The sequence below is a fragment of the Polyodon spathula genome, chromosome 1, assembly GCF_017654505.1.
Source record: "Polyodon spathula isolate WHYD16114869_AA chromosome 1, ASM1765450v1, whole genome shotgun sequence".
Taxonomy (NCBI): Eukaryota; Metazoa; Chordata; class Actinopteri; order Acipenseriformes; family Polyodontidae; genus Polyodon; species Polyodon spathula.
In genome coordinates, this window is record NC_054534.1 from 24865692 (window position 1) to 24885025 (window position 19334).

At 37.7% G+C, this 19334-nt stretch overlaps 1 protein-coding gene across 1 annotated transcript in view; it reads right to left on the bottom strand.

Moving 5' to 3' along the window:
• Positions 1 to 19334, bottom strand: part of LOC121315950 (alpha-mannosidase 2-like) — a 126717-nt gene that overhangs the window by 92578 nt on the left and 14805 nt on the right. The window contains exon 4 of the mRNA XM_041250580.1: positions 7876 to 8020. Within this exon, the coding sequence (XP_041106514.1) occupies positions 7876 to 8020 (145 nt within the window). The remainder of the gene's footprint in view (positions 1 to 7875; positions 8021 to 19334) is intronic.

The following is a 19334-nucleotide window of genomic DNA, read 5'->3' on the forward strand; positions in this document are numbered from 1 at the left end:
TGTTGTTTGATCATTTGAACCTGCATTATTATTGCACATGATGTGGATACAACAATGCATGGATTGTGAAGTTATAGGTTTGCTGTATACTTACAGGACGTAACTAATTGCTCCTGTTTCCGCCTGGGATGCCTTTGTAAACAAGCTGTTTACAGCTCACAATTTTAAATAAATAAATACATTGTCAGCACTCATGAGCAATTCAAATCAACTTTATATTCAGAACTCAAGACAGAAGTTATATTAAAATTACATGAAGTTATATTAAAATTATACAATGCACTGGTATGACCACACCTAGAACATTGTGTCCAGTTCTAGTCACCTTATCATTAGAAAAACATTGAGGCATTGGAGAGGGTACAGAGGAGAGCAACATGATTAATTTCAGGACTGAAGGGTATATCATATGACAACAGACTTAAAGAGCAGAATCTGTATAGTCCAGAAAGTAGGAGAGCCAGAGGTGACTTAATAGAGGTATATACAATTGTCAAGGGGTTTAACAAAGTAACTGCTGATAATTATTGTTCACAGGTCAGAGTGCAGAACCAGGGGTCATGGGTGGATGCTGAAGGGCATATTCAAAACAAAGGGGAGAAGGAGCCTTTCACGACAAGGGTGGTGAACCATTGAAACAGGCTGCCAGAAAGAGATGTTGAAGCAGAGACTATCGGATCCTTTGAGAATAGACTGGATGCTGTCATGAACAATACAGTATAGCCCTCTCTGTGATCATAATAAGACCTTTAGCTAGCTGGTAGGAAGGGTGATCCATTTAGCCACGGATTCCCAGAGGTTTCATTTCCCCTAATAGCTTAATGGTTAGGGTCTTTTTGTTTTTCTCTCCTGAGTGCTAACAGACCACACTTACATTAAGCGAGTGAGCATAGGTGGGCTGAATGACCTTTTCTCTTTCTAGAATTTCTTATGTTATTAAAAAAGAAATACAGCCTAGCTCTATCACCTTAATAGGAAGTGTTATACTCAAGACAGGGTTTTAATGGATTTTTGAGTTTACATCAGTGCTGTGTGAGAACATGAGTGTTGAGCATCATCACATTTGATGCTGTCACTTGGCGCAACTAGAAAAGTAGTTGTGTTATCAAACTGCTTTTTAATAACAGTATGGACATTATTTTGTGTCAGTTATTATCATTTGGTTGTAAGTCCAAAAGTCACTAAAAACCAGGTTTAATAAGAGTTGTGATGTATGGGTGTACATGCTTCCCATTTCCAGCCGGTGGCCGGCTAAATTGCTGACTACAAGCGATGTTGGTGAAGGCTGAACTGTACAATTTTATAATCCAGGGCTTGTAATGGAAAGTGAAACAAGTGATTGGTTGAGCAAGGTTTCAGCTGTCTGTATATTCGGTAGCCATCTGGCTTACACTCACTTACAGATGTACAGCTGTAACTATGAAACTGATTGACCAATTGCCTGCAAAAAACCCCAAAGTACTAAATACTGTACGCTAAACCGTACTTTTTTGGGGTTTCATGATTTATCCCTGTGACGCGAACCCTACTTCTTGTATGTTTACTGGACCTTCTATGCGTTCAAAGTTTTTTTTTATATTCAAGACTTGTACAGCTGTAACTATGAAACTGATTGACCAATTGCCTGCAAAAAACCCCAAAGTACTAAATAGACATGCCGATTTGGATGAAGAACAATCAAATGAACTGGAAGATAGCAAAACCAAAAAAATATGCCGTATTTGGAGCTCAAATCACTGTCTTTATGCTCACTCACTCTGACTGTCACTTCAAATAATGTTCTGGATCGGTTGGTTCCATTAATATTTTTAGAAACTTTTTTGTGTATAGAAATGCAAAAAAAAAAAATGGAATACATGATAAAATAGAAAACAAACTACAGCTTATGGCTTACCTTTTCTGTATTCAAATGTACTACCAATTAATACTGCTTCTTATCTTCTGTCTAATTTAGAAATTGCTTCACATTTTTCTCTTTTGTCTCACTTGGTATTACTTTCATTGGTGTCTGGTTTGGTCTTTCTATCACCACTCTCTTCTGTGAGTAATAAATTATTGCAAAACCCAAACACAGTTTGCTCAAATATGTCGACTTTACTTACTTTGAAATTCACTGAGTGCTAAGACAAGTTTGTTTTTAAAATTCTAATATAAATAATTTTGTAATTACTTTTCATACATATACAAGTAACGTTTACTTGCTCTTTAAATTTCTACCCTAAAATCATAACAAAACTAACAAAGGTATACACTTCTTTTGAATTTTGGGTCCTTATTAAGTCACATATTTAGGCCCAGGACATGCAGTTTTAGACCGCTGCAAAATCCTGAAATTTGTTTTCGGTGGGGGGCGTTGCCACCTGCACCTGCGCTGGGGGAGGACCCCCATACCCCTCTGCCTTCTACTTAGGATTTCTAGCCTCCTACTATAAATGAAAATGAAAAGACTGGGTATGGTTATGATGCTTACTGAACTGCAGCGCGTGTGAATTGTAATTGAGCATTCTTAATGGAAACATATGGCTATAGTAAAGAGTACTGGGTAGAAGACAGATCTTACAGCACTATACCAGAGCTCAAACTGCTGTCTTCAGCCTGCTTAGCAACATATTAAACAACAAATGGTTTTCCATATGTAATTGCATCACACTGTAGTTTTTAAAGTACTGCTTGATGACTCCTGTAATCACCTAGGGCGGTGTCAGACAAATAATTCAGACACTGAGCACATATTTGTACTCTTATTATATGCCTCCTTTCCACAATGTGACTTTCATGACCTATTCACAAGAAACAGATGCTGCTACTGATAAATCCTCTGCTTTCAATTCATCTGTATAATTATTAAAACTCCTACAACATCTAAGCCTAAGGCTTACATCTTTAGGATGAGGTTAGTAGCAATAAATGATTTATGTAAAAAAAAGACGTACAGAGGGGAGAATAGTACTTTGCTAGCAGAACACTGTATATAAAGAAACTAGATACTTAACCGCTCCACTTTCGTTTCATCAGAAGAAAAAAACTCATTCAATTGCATCTCGTCCCTCCGATGTCCAGATGTAATTCCAGTCTGCACCTTGTTCCCACACCTGTTTTAAACTGTTGATTTGAATCAATTCAACTTTCATCCAGATCTGAAACTAGTTCATTATTTCATTATACCTGCAGAAACACTATTGCAGAAGAGACTTATTGTGCTTTGATCAGGATATTTTGCAAATAAATACACTTTTAGATACAATACAGATCCATGTTTGTTTTTATCCTGGAACATTTTTAGGGAGCAGTTAATAGTAAACCGTGTTAAATGAAGCATTTGACAGATGTTTGGTTACTCAAGGATGTAAATAACACATATCCTGTTGTAGGAGTAAATAGGCTTAATATTTATTTTTCTATTACAAATAGATTTCTGGATCAGTTTCCTGTATTCCTGTTTTCCTGTAGGGGTTGATTTAATATGTGAAAGCCATAGGGCTGATGAAACAACTCTTTGTCACACGATGCAAATATGACTCATAAAACATAGGAAAAAATTCTGCTTAGCTATAAATGAAATTCTCTGTAAATGTATCAGAGTCAGTAGTTATTCTTGAATAAGTTATTCTTATTCAAATAAGGCTGGTTACTAATTTGCCCAGAAGTATTTGTTTTTAGCTGTACTTTTACCCCAGGTAACATTTGTAAAAAGAACACAAGGACCCAGGTTTATAAAATTCAAACCACTGGGTCCATTAAGAGCTTAAGGCTTTGTCTCAATCATTTTCAGAGGTATGTCGGCCTGATGACGGTATCAATGGCTTGGTTTACATGCACATGAAAATCCACTCTACAGTCATGACTGTGTGATGTTGTCACGCGAATACATTATGAAACAGCAAAAGGACATCCTTTTGGCAGCGCGACTTTAAAGGCAGGGTCAACTGCTTTCTCACACTAAAAACCCATGTAAACCGGAGCAGGAATCGTGCTTTTGGCTCATAAGGTTTCAGCAGTCAAGATCCCGTTTTTCTGACTTAGTCACGTAGTCCCCAGCAGAAAGGCCATACAAAACATAGACAACCCCAAAACACACGCACAGTACATTCAACACTTCGAACCTGTTATACTCATACCTACAACCGGCGGTACATTTTAAACACCATTAATATTAAAATGAAATACAAACTATTGGATATAACTCAAAAGTTTTATTCAAGCACATCATATCAAACATCTGCACAGCCGAAACATTGTATTTAAATGAACAATTAAACATAAAAGGGTTTATTTTCTAACTTGCGACATACAAAGCACTACTTCAAAAAATAAAACCTATAATAAAATAAACATTTTTAAAAAACCTAGTGTGTAAACAGGTATATGCACATGCAAAACTGTAAAACCAAAAGTAGTTTTTAATCTAAAACGAAGTAACACATGATTTATGTTGCGTGTCACTCGCAGCACAGAATCCAGGTTGAGCTGCTGCAGCTTTGCAGTTTTCTGATCTAAATGTTTCTGCTGATGCGCTGTGGCTAGCTTCAAGATGAGATCTCTCCTACCTTGTACAAAACAAAGGAATTGATGGCTGTTAAGTCCAGTAGAGATAACAACAGGCTTGTGCATGCATGTGTGTGTGTGTATATATATATGATATTGTATAGTAAAAGGCGGTTCTAGTGTTAATGAAATTTAACTTTTAGATGTTCCACAAACACACATACACAAATATAAATTCTAAGTAGTACAATTCTGTGTGTGTTTAAGTGTGTGTGTGTGTGTTGGAAAGGTAACCAAACAAACAAGTAGTTGTTTTTATCTTCATGGCAAAGCTTGCAGCTCTCCTCGCGATATTCAGAGTCGTTCTTTTCCTACTTAGTAACCAGACACAGACATTTAAATATCCCCTCCCCTAAATGACTATGAATTGAGCAATCTGCATTGGCACGGCCGATTTTTTTTCCCCCTCAATCAGAACTACACAGCAACGCATTTCATGAAAAGTACAGCAAACCCGTCATGAGGAAAACTGTCATGACTTGGACCTGTAAACAACGGCAATGTGCTTCATGCAAGCTGCTCTACAACAACAAAGCTATTCAGAAACCCTTCAAAAAACAAATATTTCAAGAGCATGTTTCAGGAAATCAAATAATGATTGTGCAACAATGCTTTTACACAATGCGGTGGTTTTATTCATTCTTGGTGATAAATATTTTTTTAAATCAAAGACCTTCTCCACTCTGCAATGCTTTTAAGGATTAGATAACTGTTTACTGTAAACAGGCAAAACATGATAGATTAACTGGGCTCATTTTCTATTTCTACTGATGAATAACATGTATGAAAAAAACATCTTATTACATGTATAAAAAAAGCTGCTTTATAAATGACCATATAAATGTTAGCGTTATATTGAAGTCCCAATTAAAATCAAGAAAACAGGGATATTTTAGCCATCCTATGGAAAGAAATCTATCACTAAAAAAAATTAAAAAAATCCACAGTACTTGAATAAAGCTCTTGCAATTGAATAAAGGTACTATTGTACCTTCCAAAAAATGCAATAGCCTTGCTCCACAGAAAACCATCCATAACAGAAAAAGACTTAAAGGAATAATTTAATTAATAAACTGCCTTGCATAGGTTTGCTCAAAAGGTCAATTATGCTGGTGACTTTATCAAACATGCCAAATAAGCACTTATATATGCAAATTAAAAGCACTTATCAAGGGATGAAAAACATATTGCAGGTATGCAAATTCAGAGGGTATTATATTAATTTAGCACTGAACAAGTCCATCATTATCTGGCAAATGTTACTAAAGTATTTCCTCTGCTAAAAAAATAAATAAAACAGTTTATAGCTGCCTTCCAAATGTCACTCCTACCTGGTTTTCATGCATTTTTTCTTTCGGAACCCGAAGGATGACTAGAATCGTCTTAATCTGCTTCCAAGGAGGAGCCAGTGTTAAATACTAAAAGTATATAATTACATTTACACCATCCCGTTAAACACAACATGATTTAATTTAAATTATCTAACTTACTACTTTTGGTGTTTTCATCTATCAACTTAAATGGTTTTAAGATCTGAAAGAAATGTCACATTCATGACAATCTCGTTTATATGCTTTTTGAAGAGTATGGTGAACTACATGATCTGCCTGATCGAGTTATTACTGGAAGACAATCTCACTGATTTTTTCATTTAGACTTTTGCATTTACTTGCCTGCAGCTGACCGATAGGCTTAGCAATCAGATATAAATATTGTTACAGCAGGCAAAATCCAGGAACCACAAGGATCCAATAAAGGATTATTATTTCCCCAAGGGTTTTTTTTTTGCATTTAATATACAACAAAAACAGCAGAGGAGTGACTCAAATATTGCATTTTTGTCTTCCTTTCTCCTGCCTTAACAACTTTGTTTAGAAAATATTTTATGCAAAGTAAGTTAAAGCGATGTTGTCTTGAAATCTAAAAGCTATACAGTGCTCCCTCGCTATAAAGCAGGTTTCGGGAGACACACAATATGAGCGTTGTAACCGAAGAGCATTATAAAACGGGGGACGGGGTGGGGGGCGCCGCGCAACACATAAACGACATATATCCGACAAATACAAAATAAAATAATTTCCTCTCTAATTCAAAAATGTACTTTCTGTGAATTAATCATGAATAAAGCACCATGTAAATCAACGCTACATTTTTTTTACAAAAAAGTATCGGTTTAGTCCTATGTTTCTCAATTCCTGTGAAATCTTTGGTAGACAGTACGACCTCGTGATACATTCTCAAAACTGAATTTGACGTCACGTTCCACACTGCAGCTTCAACTTTCAACACTAGTGTGAACACACCCGAGCCGCGACTGGGTGGGCTCAGCTTGGTTCCGGCTCGGCTCGGGTGTGCAAGTGTGAAAAGGCTATAAGTTCCACAGAAAAATCTATTTACAGTACAGTGCTACTGTGTCAACAGAAAAGAGCAATAATCTGAAGAGAATCACAGACCAAATGTATCCTGGCTATGGGCAAATGCCTTTAAAAGTACAAATCAATACTCAGATAACATTGAAGTCTTTTAGTGAGGTCCTTGAATATAACAAAATAAATAACACAAACACAGTTCAATTTGTGACAATTCAAGGACAGATGTCCAGAGTAAATTTCCAGTTATGTAACCCTTTAGCGACTGCTGTACACAATTTTGAACAGTGAACTCTTACAATGTGCTATAACACATGATACATGGTGAAGGTATCTAGTGAGATTCCCTCAGCACTCACTAGATGGCAACATAAATCATCCTGTTTTAATGGACAAGGCAGGTTTGCCAGGGAGTGTACAATACAACACAAGTTAACTGTTGTTGTTTCAGCAAGAGACACATCTTTAAATGACTAAATACTGTTGAAATAGATTAAGTTGGTTTAAAGTTACTGTAATGCTGACATGGACTGAAAAATGTGATTTCTGTATATTCAATCAGTTCACACACATAAGCTGGGTGCTCTGTCTCAGACTGCATTAATCTACAGATTATAAAGTTGCAATACAATGATTAACTGCGTATGGATATGATTGGAGGTTTAAAAAGGTTTAATTATACAATTAAGAACATGGTTGTACCTATTCAGCAAAAGCCAGCTGGCGAAAAGACAGAGCAACCGTTTTTTTTATTGGAGTCTGTATGACTTGAAGTAGCAACATAACTGCAGTGCTGCAGGCCAAATGAACTGTTCTGTACTCTAAGTTTCACTCTAAAACGTACTTTAAAATTACTCTGTTGCTCGGAAAAACCCTCAGGTATGTTTTTCAATTAATGACACTTGTTTTCTTTTCTTTCTGTTGCAACTTTGCCATGCACTCCCTTATGAGCCTTCCTTACCAGGGTCATTGTGTGAATGAGGCACAACAAAGACCTGCAGAGGTTCGTTATCCCATTCATGTTCATCATAAGAAATGTCGAAGCCTTGTTTCCAAACACCTCCATCAGGGTTATCAAAGGGAAGTATGTTATAAACATCCAGCATCTGAAAGACAAATAAGTGGTTTAAGCCTGCTTCAAAAGAAATAGCATTAAAGCTATGTTTCAAATGTTTACCACATTCTGTAATTTAATGTTGAGGAAAATATATATTCATTGTACAAAACTAGAGTCAAACTGCCAAGGAGTATAATTAAACGTCTCAATCACACTCAAAGTGTTTGTTTCTGAAACATTAACATTTAGATGTAAATGGAACTCTCCCCTCTGTGGCAGAACTCAACCAATGCCTGAGCAGTGTCAGAGGGGAGCCTATCAAAAGATCTCTTCATATTATGGCCATACAGGAAAACAAGCTAATCTTTTAAGGGCTGTTAAACACAGTCCCTCATACAGAACCTCTCTTCTTTCCACACTCAAAATGGCTTTTACTTGGGAGATCACGTGACCTGCAAACAGGAACGGACGCCCGAGTCTGCTGTTCCCTTCCACCCAACAGTTATTTCTTTCCTTTAAACTTTATCCGGGCATTTTTCAGCCACTTAATTCGATAAGTTATTATAAAATAATGGAGATGGCAATGAAACGTGATAAAGACATGAGTTCCTCACCATTAAAGAAAAAGTTAAAGGATAGGAGTACCGATCTCCCCGAGTCACAGCTGCGTGCTACCGTTGAGGATTTGCTGAAACAACAGCTCGGGGATTTGCAGCCCTTAATGGGACAAGTGATTCGGGAAGAACTTCAGTTTAACGAAGAGGCTCGGATCCTTGGAAAAGGATTTGAATACATTTACTTCTAAGTTTGACAATATGCATGTAACTGTTCGGGCGGTCAAACAGGAGTCAGCTGAAACCAGACTCACTGTTGATAAACTGCAGAAGAAACTAGTCCAGTACAAGGACAAACAGCGCCAAAATAATCTAAGGCTTGTTGGGTGAGACGAGGGCGAAGAGAAGGATGACCCTATCAAAATCCTTAAACGTAATCTTCCTAAATGGATTCCGGCTTTGGAGGGCAGACCTACTGAGATCAAAAGAGCCCACTGCATCTACAGTGGAAAGGAAGGCCGTAGAAATAGGCCGCGCACCTTGATTTTCAAGCTGTTGCGTTACAATGACCGCCAGGCCATTCTCGCTGGAGCTTGGACCAGCTCCACTTCATAAGAACATAAGAACATAAGAACATAAGAAAGTTTACAAACGAGAGGAGGCCATTCGGCCCATCTTGCTCGTTTGGTTGTTAGTAGCTTATTGATCCCAAAATCTCATCAAGCAGCTTCTTGAAGGATCCCAGGGTGTCAGCTTCAACAACATTACTGGGGAGTTGATTCCAGACCCTCACAATTCTCTGTGTAAAAAAGTGTCTCCTATTTTCTGTTCTGAATGCCCCTTTTTCTAAACTCCATTTGTGACCCCTGGTCCTTGTTTCTTTTTTCAGGCTGAAAAAGTCCCTTGCGTCGACACTGTCAATACCTTTTAGAATTTTGAATGCTTGAATTAGGTCGCCACGTAGTCTTCTTTGTTCAAGACTGAACAGATTCAATTCTTTTAGCCTGTCTGCATATGACATGCCTTTTAAGCCCGGAATAATTCTGGTCGCTCTTCTTTGCACTCTTTCTAGAGCAGCAATATCTTTTTTATAGCGAGGTGACCAGAACTGCACACAATATTCAAGATGAGGTCTTACAAGTGCATTGTACAGTTTTAACATTACTTCCCTTGATTTAAATTCAACACTTTTCACAATGTATCCGAGCATCTTGTTAGCCTTTTTTATAGCTTCCCCACATTGCCTAGATGAAGACATTTCTGAGTCAACAAAAACTCCTAGGTCTTTTTCATAGATTCCTTCTCCAATTTCAATATCTCCCATATGATATTTATAATGTACATTTTTATTTCCTGCGTGCAGTACCTTACACTTTTCTCTATTAAATGTCATTTGCCATGTGTCTGCCCAGTTCTGAATCTTGTCTAGATCATTTTGAATGACCTTTGCTGCTGCAACAGTGTTTGCCACTCCTCCTACTTTTGTGTCGTCTGCAAATTTAACAAGTTTGCTTACTATACCAGAATCTAAATCATTAATGTAGATTAGGAATAGCAGAGGACCTAATACTGATCCCTGTGGTACACCGCTGGTTACCACACTCCATTCTGAGGTTTTTCCTCTAATCAGTACTTTCTGTTTTCTACATGTTAACCACTCCCTAATCCATGTACATGTGTTTCCTTGAATCCCAACTGCGTTCAGTTTGAGAATTAATCTTTTGTGCGGGACTTTGTCAAAAGCTTTCTGGAAATCTAAATAAACCATGTCATATGCTTTGCAATTATCCATTATCGATGTTGCATCCTCAAAAAAATCAAGCAAGTTAGTTAGGCACGATCTCCCTTTCCTAAAACCATGTTGACTGTCTCCCAGTACTCTGTTACCATATAGGTAATTTTCCATTTTGGCTCTTATTATAGTTTCCATAAGTTTGCATATAATAGAAGTCAGGCTTACTGGTCTGTAGTTACCTGGATCAGTTTTGTTTCCCTTTTTGTGGATCGGTATTACGTTTGCAATTTTCCAGTCTGTCGGTACCACCCCTGTGTCAAGAGACTGCTGCATGATCTTGGTTAGCGGTTTGTAAATTACTTCTTTCATTTCTTTGAGTACTACTGGGAGGATCTCATCCGGCCCAGGGGATTTGTTTATTTTAAGAGCTCCTAGTCCCTTTAACACTTCTGCCTCAGTTATGCTAAAGTTATTTAAAACTGGATAGGAACTGGATGACATGTGGGGCATGTTGTCAGTATCTTCCTTTGTAAAAACTTGTGAAAAGTAATCATTTAACATATTTGCTATTTTTTTTTTTCTTCCTCTACGATTTTGCCATTTGTATCTCTTAAACATTTAATCTCCTCTTTGAATGTTCTCTTGCTGTTGTAATATTGGAAAAACATTTTGGAATTGGTTTTAGCTCCCTTAGCAATGTTCATTTCTATTTCTCTCTTGGCCTTTCTAACTTCCTTTTTGACTTGCGTTTGCAGTTCTGTGTACTCTTTCTGTGTACTTTCTTTTTGGTCCTTTTTTAATGCTCTGTAAAGTGCCTTTTTTCGCTGAATATTTTTTTTAATTGATCTATTAAACCATTTTGGCAATTTAGTTTTACATTTAGATTTGTCTACTTTAGGGATATAATTGTTTTGCGCCTCTAGTACTACATTTTTGAAGAACAACCATCCTTCTTCTGTGGGTGTTTTCTCTATTTTACTCCAATCTACTTCTGTTAGTCTCTGTTTCATGCCTTCATAGTTTGCTTTTCTAAAATTGTAAACCTTAGCTTTAGTCTTTACTTTTGAGGATTTAAAAAACACTTCAAATGAGACCATGTTGTGGTCTGAGTTTGCCAGTGGTTCTCTGACCTCTGTTTTAGTTATTCTATCTTCGTTATTTGAAAAGACTAAATCAAGGCATGCCTCCCCTCTAGTGGGTGCCTTGACAAATTGTGTTAGGAAGCAGTCATTTGTCATTTCCACCATTTCTATTTCGTCCTTCGCGCTACCCACCGGGTTTTCCCATTTTATTTGGGGGAAGTTGAAATCCCCCATTAGTATGGCTTCTCCTTTGCTACACACATTTCTAATGTCATTGTATAACAGATTATTGTGCTCACCGTCTGAATCTGGCGGTCTATAGCATGCTCCTATTATTATGCCTTTTGAATTTTTGTCTGTTATTCTGACCCATATTGATTCGGTTTTATTTTCTTTGTCCAGGTTTAACACCTGGGCTTCAAGACTGTTTCTTATGTATAGCGCTACCCCTCCTCCTCGTCTGTCCTGCCTGTCTTTCCTATACAGTGTATACCCACAAATATTATATTCGTCCCCATCACTCTCAGATAACCACGTTTCTGTAACACCTATCACATCATAGTTACCTGTTAGTGCAGTAGCTTCAAGTTCTAGAATTTTGTTTCTGATACTTCTAGCATTTAGATAAACACATTTAATGGTTGTCTTACCTGAGTTGTTGTTCTTGTTTTGATGCGGTCTCCCTTCTGTTTTTTTGTTGATTTCTCCCCCCTTCCTTTCTAGTTTAAATGCTTCCGAACCTGCTCGAGGATCTTTTCTCCAAGTAGACTAGTTCCCTTGTTATTTAAATGCAGTCCATCCCGTCTATACAGATAGTCCTCGTTGTAGAAAGTGGTCCAATGATCAAGATAGGTGAAGCCTTCCCGTGTGCACCACGTCTTCAACCATTGGTTTTGATTTATTATTTCCAGCTGTCCATATGGTCCTTTGCAAGGTGCCGGTAGTATACCAGAAAATACCACAGTTTTGGTTTTCTCTTTTAATTTCCTTCCTAGCTCTCTGAATTTGTTTTGCAGGGATTTTGGTCTGTCTCTTCCAAGGTTGTTTGTACCGATGTGGACGACTACTACCGGGTCGTCTCCTGTTCGTTCTAGGAGCCTGTCCACGTTTTCAGTGATGTGCTTGACCGAGGCTCCCGGAAGGCAGCACACTGTTGTAGTAAGGGGGTCCAAACTGCGAACTGAACTTGCTGTGTTTCTCAATATGGAGTCCCCAACAATCATGACCTCCCTTCTTTTTGCTGTCTGGTCACCACTGTCAATAGGGTCCTGGATGTTGTTCCTTTCATTCTCTTGTTGTTGGTTCTGCTCATCACAATTCTGAAGTGACTCAAATCTGTTGGTTGTTTTGATTTCTGGTGGTTGTGTTTGACGAAGTTTCTTTTTTTCCCTGCTTCTGCCTACCTGAACCCAGCTGTTCTGACCTTCTATCTCCCTGGTGGCTTTCAGTCTGTTAGGGGTGATGCAGACTTCCATGAATTGTGGGTGTGCCAGTTCCTCAAGATCTTGTTGCTGTCTCACTTCTTCCAGCTCCATTTCTAGCATGCTTACTAGTTTATGCAAATCCTGGATCGCGCGGCACTTTACGCACACTTGGTTTAGCTCCGCTGGGTTTTCTCGGATTTCCCACATCAAGCAGGTGTCACAGATTACTGGCTTGAAGACCATGTTGAGGGTTTTTTTTTTTTTTTGAAGTTTAGTTTCTTCTGCAGCCGTCAACCTGCTTTCAAACTGCTTCGAAACTGCTCTGTACTTTTCCACGCTGTACTTCTCCCACTCGCTGTCGCTGGGAAGACTTCGCTTTTTCCCAGATTACAGCAATGTCACAGCTCTGAAGAGACAGGACATGGCGGAGCCAGGAAACGTTTGATTCAGAAGGTTTGATTTATCCAGCTCTGGTTAAGGTGTTTCATGGGGGGAAACAATGGCTATTTAAAACAGCTATTAAAGTTGAAGATTTCGCGGTCTCTTTGGAGTCTGCGGGTCCTATTTCGGCAATGGACGCAACTCAGCAAGGGATCTGAACTGTGAAGCGACGTCTGAAGTTAACCAGGACTTAAGGTTTGACAACACTGACATTACAGATTGCTCATTGCTTATTGACAAATTATTTGTTAATGTGGTTGCATTTGTGCTATACTGTAAAGTGCTTTTTTTTTTTTTTTTTTTTTTTACAGAAGCAGGCTTTTTCTGATGATAGAGCAAAACAATTAAATATTCTCAAAAACGAATTTAAAGCCCTGACGTTGTTGCAAGCAGAATTCCTCATTCATCGCACCAAGCAAAATTATTATTACAACAGGGAAAGACCTAGGAGATTACTGACTCTGAGACTAAAGCATAATGAATGTTTGGCAGCAATTAGCGCTTTTAAAACTGTAAATAAATGTATTGGTTACAAAACCTAAAGAAATTAATAAAACATTTCAAGAATACTATTCCAAATTATATACAACAGAGACCAGTACAGATCATGCTGCTTGTAAAACATTTCTAAGCGAACTAAATCTACCTAAACTGGATCCTGATCAAAGTAAACTTCTTGATGCACCTATTATCTTAGAAGAATTAGAACAGGGAATTAAATCTATGCAAAAGCATAAATCTCCTGGCTTAGATGGCCTCTCCCCTGAGTTCTTTCTAGCAATATGGGATATAGCTGGTCCTCTTATATTGAACTCTATTAACTAGGCTATTGAAACAGGCTATTTTCATAGTGACCAAAATACAGCCTTAATCTCACTATTTTTGAAAAAAAATAAAGATCCAAATGAATGTTCCAGTTATCATCCAATTTCCCTTATATGCACGGATGCAAAGCTATATGCTACGGTCATGGCTTCTAGATTAGAACAATATATTGGTAGTTTGATCCACTTTGATCAAACAGGCTTAATGAGAGGGCGTCTAGCTTCTGGCAATATTCGTAGATTACTACATGTCATTTGTGATGCTGCCTCCCATTCTGAATCTTGTGCAGTTTTTTCCCTGGATGCAGAAAAGGCATCTGATCAAATTGAGTAGCACGACCTCTGGTTTGTCTTGGAATGCTTTGGATTTGGTCCAGGTTTTATTCATATGGTGCAAGTACTATACAACAATTCTTTGATGACTGGTAGCTGTCAATCATTCCCTTTTAAACTTCAACGGGGAATGCGTCAAGGATGTCCTCTCTCTCCCCATTGCGATTTGCTCTATCATTGGAATCGCTAGCTCAAGCTGTTAGACAAAGTACAGATATCTCTCCAATGACAACCGCAGGCTCAAAGCATTCCATTTCTCTTACGCAGATGACATTCTTTTATATCCTTCAAATATTTCAGAATCAACTCCCTGTTGTCTAGCATTATTTATTAAATTTGGCCGTATGTCTGGTTATAAAATGAATTGGGCTAAATCAATTTTAATGCCTCTAAATCTAGCTGCAAAGAATGTAGTACTCCCCACTACAATCCCAACTGATAATAAATTTACATATTTTGGAATACAGATTCACCCCTCTCTGCAACTTATAAACAAAGTTAATTACACTACTTTATTCGACAAAATTAAACAAGACCTGCACAGATGGCCTCTCTTACATTTATCTTTACAAGGCAGGATAGCCACGATTAAAATGAACTTATTACTGAGAGTTAATTTTTTGTTTTCTATGTTACCCCTATCCCCATAGCCTACTTTTTTTAAGGAAGTCAATTCTATTATACCTAAATTTATTGGGAATGAAAAACTTCCCCTCATTCGTCTAACAGTGCTGCAACACACAAAGGTCAATGGTGGACTGTCTCTTCCTGATCTTAAACTATACTATTAGGCTTTTCAAGTTAGAGCCTTAAAAACATGGACCAACATAGACTCAAAGGTCACCTGGTGCAATTTGGAAGCAGTTATAGTTCACCCACACAGACTACAGGTCTTATTTACTGGTATCCCCAAGAAAAACTTTCAAATTTGGCCCTATTGTTGCAAATTCATTAAAAATTTGGTACGATGTGGAAAAATTTATGGGAGGTCTATATAAGTTTTCGCATTCGTCTCCTATTTGGAATAATTATCATTTACCGACAGGAGGTAAGCCTTTTATATACCCTATCTGGTCAAATTGTGGTGTGCATAGTTTTAAAGATATTTTTAATAGTAAAGGCCTTTGAATGTTCCAGGAACTCAAGGAAGACTTCTCTCTCGCAGGTTTCTCTTATTTTCTATATTTAAGACTAAGGTCTGCTTGGGGTTCCTTGGGACTCAGATGTATGTCCTCATCCTTTGATAGACCTGCTGGTGACAGACAGCTGTTCACGAGGGACAGTCTCAACTATCTATGGACACTTGCTAAAACAAGCATGTAATACTCTGCCAGTTACAAAAATTTGGGAGCATGAAATGGAAAAGCTGGGCTTTTCTCCTGATTGGGACAATGTATGGAACAATACGTTTTTAGCTTCCAAGAACCCAGCTTACCAATTAATACAAACAAAACTTTAAACTTATCCATAAAGCATATGCTACTCTATACATACTTTTTAAAATGAAAAGGTCCCCTAGTCCACTCTGTGCAGTTTGTCAGACTGGTGCAGTGGGCACACACCTACACGTGTTTTGGGAATGTCTGATTGTGGCTGCATTCTGGGACAGTGTAGTTCAAACTATTATTGAGCTATCAGAGGTTCAGGTCATAAAAAATCCAGTTCTATTTCTATTGAATGATGACTCCTCCCTGGGACTTTCTCTACACCAGAGCAGGATACTTCTGGCAGGGTTAACTGCAACCAAGAAATCAATTTTACGGCTTTGGATAGACCCTACTCCTCCTATGATTGCTACCTGGCTCTCGGACTTTAAAAGCATTGTTTTTTTGGAATGTCCCAGCACCAGGATTAATAAGGCATGTCTGACAACTATACAGGCATGGAGTGCAACCGCTGCCGATTCGGCTACTCTGATGTTTAAATGACATGGGCTTCCTTTCCATTACCTTCATACTAGCTTCTATTTTTGGTATGTCATTTTATTTTCAGATTACAATATTGTAGTAACTTTCTTTGTTATTTTATTATTATTTTAATGTGCAAGCATTGGCAATTTTGTAAATAGTTTATTTATTATTTTTTATGCTTTGTTATTAAAATTAAAAAGCAATTGATCACAAAAAAAGGCTTTTACTTTATTTCAAACTTGTCTGATTTAAGTTTCCATTAAATATTAGTGACTGAATAACCTTTTAATAAACATGCATTTGACCCAAGAGATTCACTCATTGGTTACAAATTACAGTTGCTTAAATAAGTTACGGAAGAGGAGTTGTGGGCCCTTAAATTCCAGTACAGTATATCAAGTCGTAATTATTAGACATTGATTAAATGTATGTGTGTGTGTGGGGTGGGGGGTGGGGGGGGGATAACTCGTGTTGTGCCATTTTCATATAAAATAGAACTTCAAACTTTTGCAGTCCATTTATTCAGTGCCTGTCAGACCCAGCAGGTGTAATTTATTTTCACACAAGCTGTTTATTTTACATGCACTGTTTAAAAGTAATTTTATTCACAGTAAAACAGGTCTATAAGGCACTGCATAGCAAAAGGACACTCAGTACTGCATCTCCAGCCCTGCCCCACCCCTTGTTCGCTGTATTTATCACATAATTCTTCATAGTAAAGCATACTGATAAATCATCTCCTGATCACTCGATGTATCACCAAACTCCTCAATAATGCTGTCCAAGTCATTATTTTATTACTATAACATCTCAAAAAGCTTGACTAATGTCTGTGATATTCTTGGAGCGCTGGATGCGGAAGCAGCTATCTTGTTTGTTTATGTCCGTGTTAGGTCTGTGGTGAAGGGACTATGCGTATTGCTCAGATCTGCATCCGTTTTTGTTTTTTTTTCAGCTTCTCTCAGCCACTGAAAGCTTTTCTCTGCTTTTACCGGAGAAAAAACGACTCGGGACCTGTGTATGACTCCTTTTTGATGATGTTGGACAGGGTCCGACATCGGACCAGAAAGGAAAAATTACAAAAAAAACGCAAAGGGTTAATGAAACATTAAAGGTCCTATTCTGAAGTAGGAAAGCTAATTAGAGCTAGAGAGCAGTAAAATAATAATAATAATAATAATAATAATAATAATAATAATAATAATAATAATAATAAAGTCGGAAACTATTACACAAAGAATAATACTGCAACAATAATTTTAATTACTGCTTTATAAAAGAGCTATCTATTTACAGTGAGTTGTACTGTAAAGGCCTGGTCACACAAGCAACTTTTTTCGACGTCCAAAAGATGGAGACTTCTGTTGTGGTCACATGAGAGACAAGCTTTCTGTCTACAAAGGTGTCAACATTCTGGCAACAAAATAATGTAAACCAATCATTATTCATTTCATATGGTCACATGAATAAAACTTACCAGGCAAAGCAAAGAAAAGCTGCTGCTGCTTTAATGCTGACAATTTTAGATGAAGAGGAAATGAGAAAAAAGTGAGAAAAAAATCTTCTGTGATCGGCTGTGGATTATGAGACGTAATTATATTTACTGTCCAGTTATATCTGTACAGTAAGTATTAAACATGAATGAATTATAAACAAAGTATTGCTATATAAATTAAAAAATACAGAAAAAATAAACTAAATACTAAAGCACTGGATACTATATTGGTCGTGATTACTTAATGATATACCAGTATCTATTTAGTGGTTTTATTTACCAGTATTAATCACAAGACAGATGTCTCATTTCAAATAGCCTTACACATTACATCAGAATATGCTTTCATATTCAGTATAATGCAAGTTACTGATGCCCTGTTCGGAATTCTCCTCCCAGGAAAAATGTGCCTTTGCACTTTGAAATAAAAGTGACACACAGCAGTCAAATATTTTTTCCTAAGGCACAGCACAGGAACAATCGGTGGACAAGGGTGTGGATCCTAATTCATGAGGAGAGAGGAGCATACCATAATCTTTTAAATGAGCTACACTTAAGTTATTGCAATTTTGTTCGTATGGATCCAGACACTTTTGAGGAGCTGCTGAGGCTTGTAGGACCATGAATAACGTGAAATTACACCACAGTGCATCAGCGTACGTATCAATAAAACAACTGATTGTAGCAGAATTCCAAACCACGTCATCTTCTGTAAAAGTCACCATCTTGCACAGTCACATGATCGATGACTCATGCTCGACTCTCTCCTGATCGGCTAAAGGCAAAATGTTTCTCAAAGTAGAACCCTGGTCTACGCTGGAAAACATGTTTCCGTATTTCTGGAAACACGGAAACATCCAGCATATACACGGAAGCATTTTGTCTGGAAACAGGTTTCCTTGTATATGCTGGGCTTAAAGGCTTTACTGTGTTTAATTATAGGAGGCAACATCCTGTATTTCTGGTATCTGGCAGCTAGAGGGAGCTGCCGAGTTACAGAGGCCAGGCTCAGATGAATAGATAAGACTCACCTGAGCCAAACTGGTAATTAGCCCCACCATAAAACCCATGTGCAACTACCAGTCTTTGTCTTTTCTTTGACCAGAGCATTAGCAAAGCAGTCAAACATCACAACAATGGCTTCAATGGTTTGTTTAAACTATACAGTGCCCATAGGATGTATTTACCCCCTTGGACGTTTTCAGTTTGTTGTGTTAAAACCTGAAATCTTGATGCATTTAAATGGGATTTTTTCCCTTTGATTAACACAACCTACTCAACACTCTGAAGAGGCAAGATAATTTTTATTGTGATGTAGCGTCAGGGGGGGTGGGGGTCATGATATCATTCTGGGTATAAAATTAACAGAATTTAAATATGCAGAGGGGAATCTTAACCTCTTAAACCCCCAACAGGCAATTTCCGCCTGGAGGGCTATGGCCTTAATCAAATTATCTTCCAAAGTATAGATAGCACAGGCATGGTTCAGGGCTTGAATTCAAGGTAACCCCCTGGTCATTAGTACTAAAACCTCAGATTTGATATAAGTCTTACTCAGTACCACA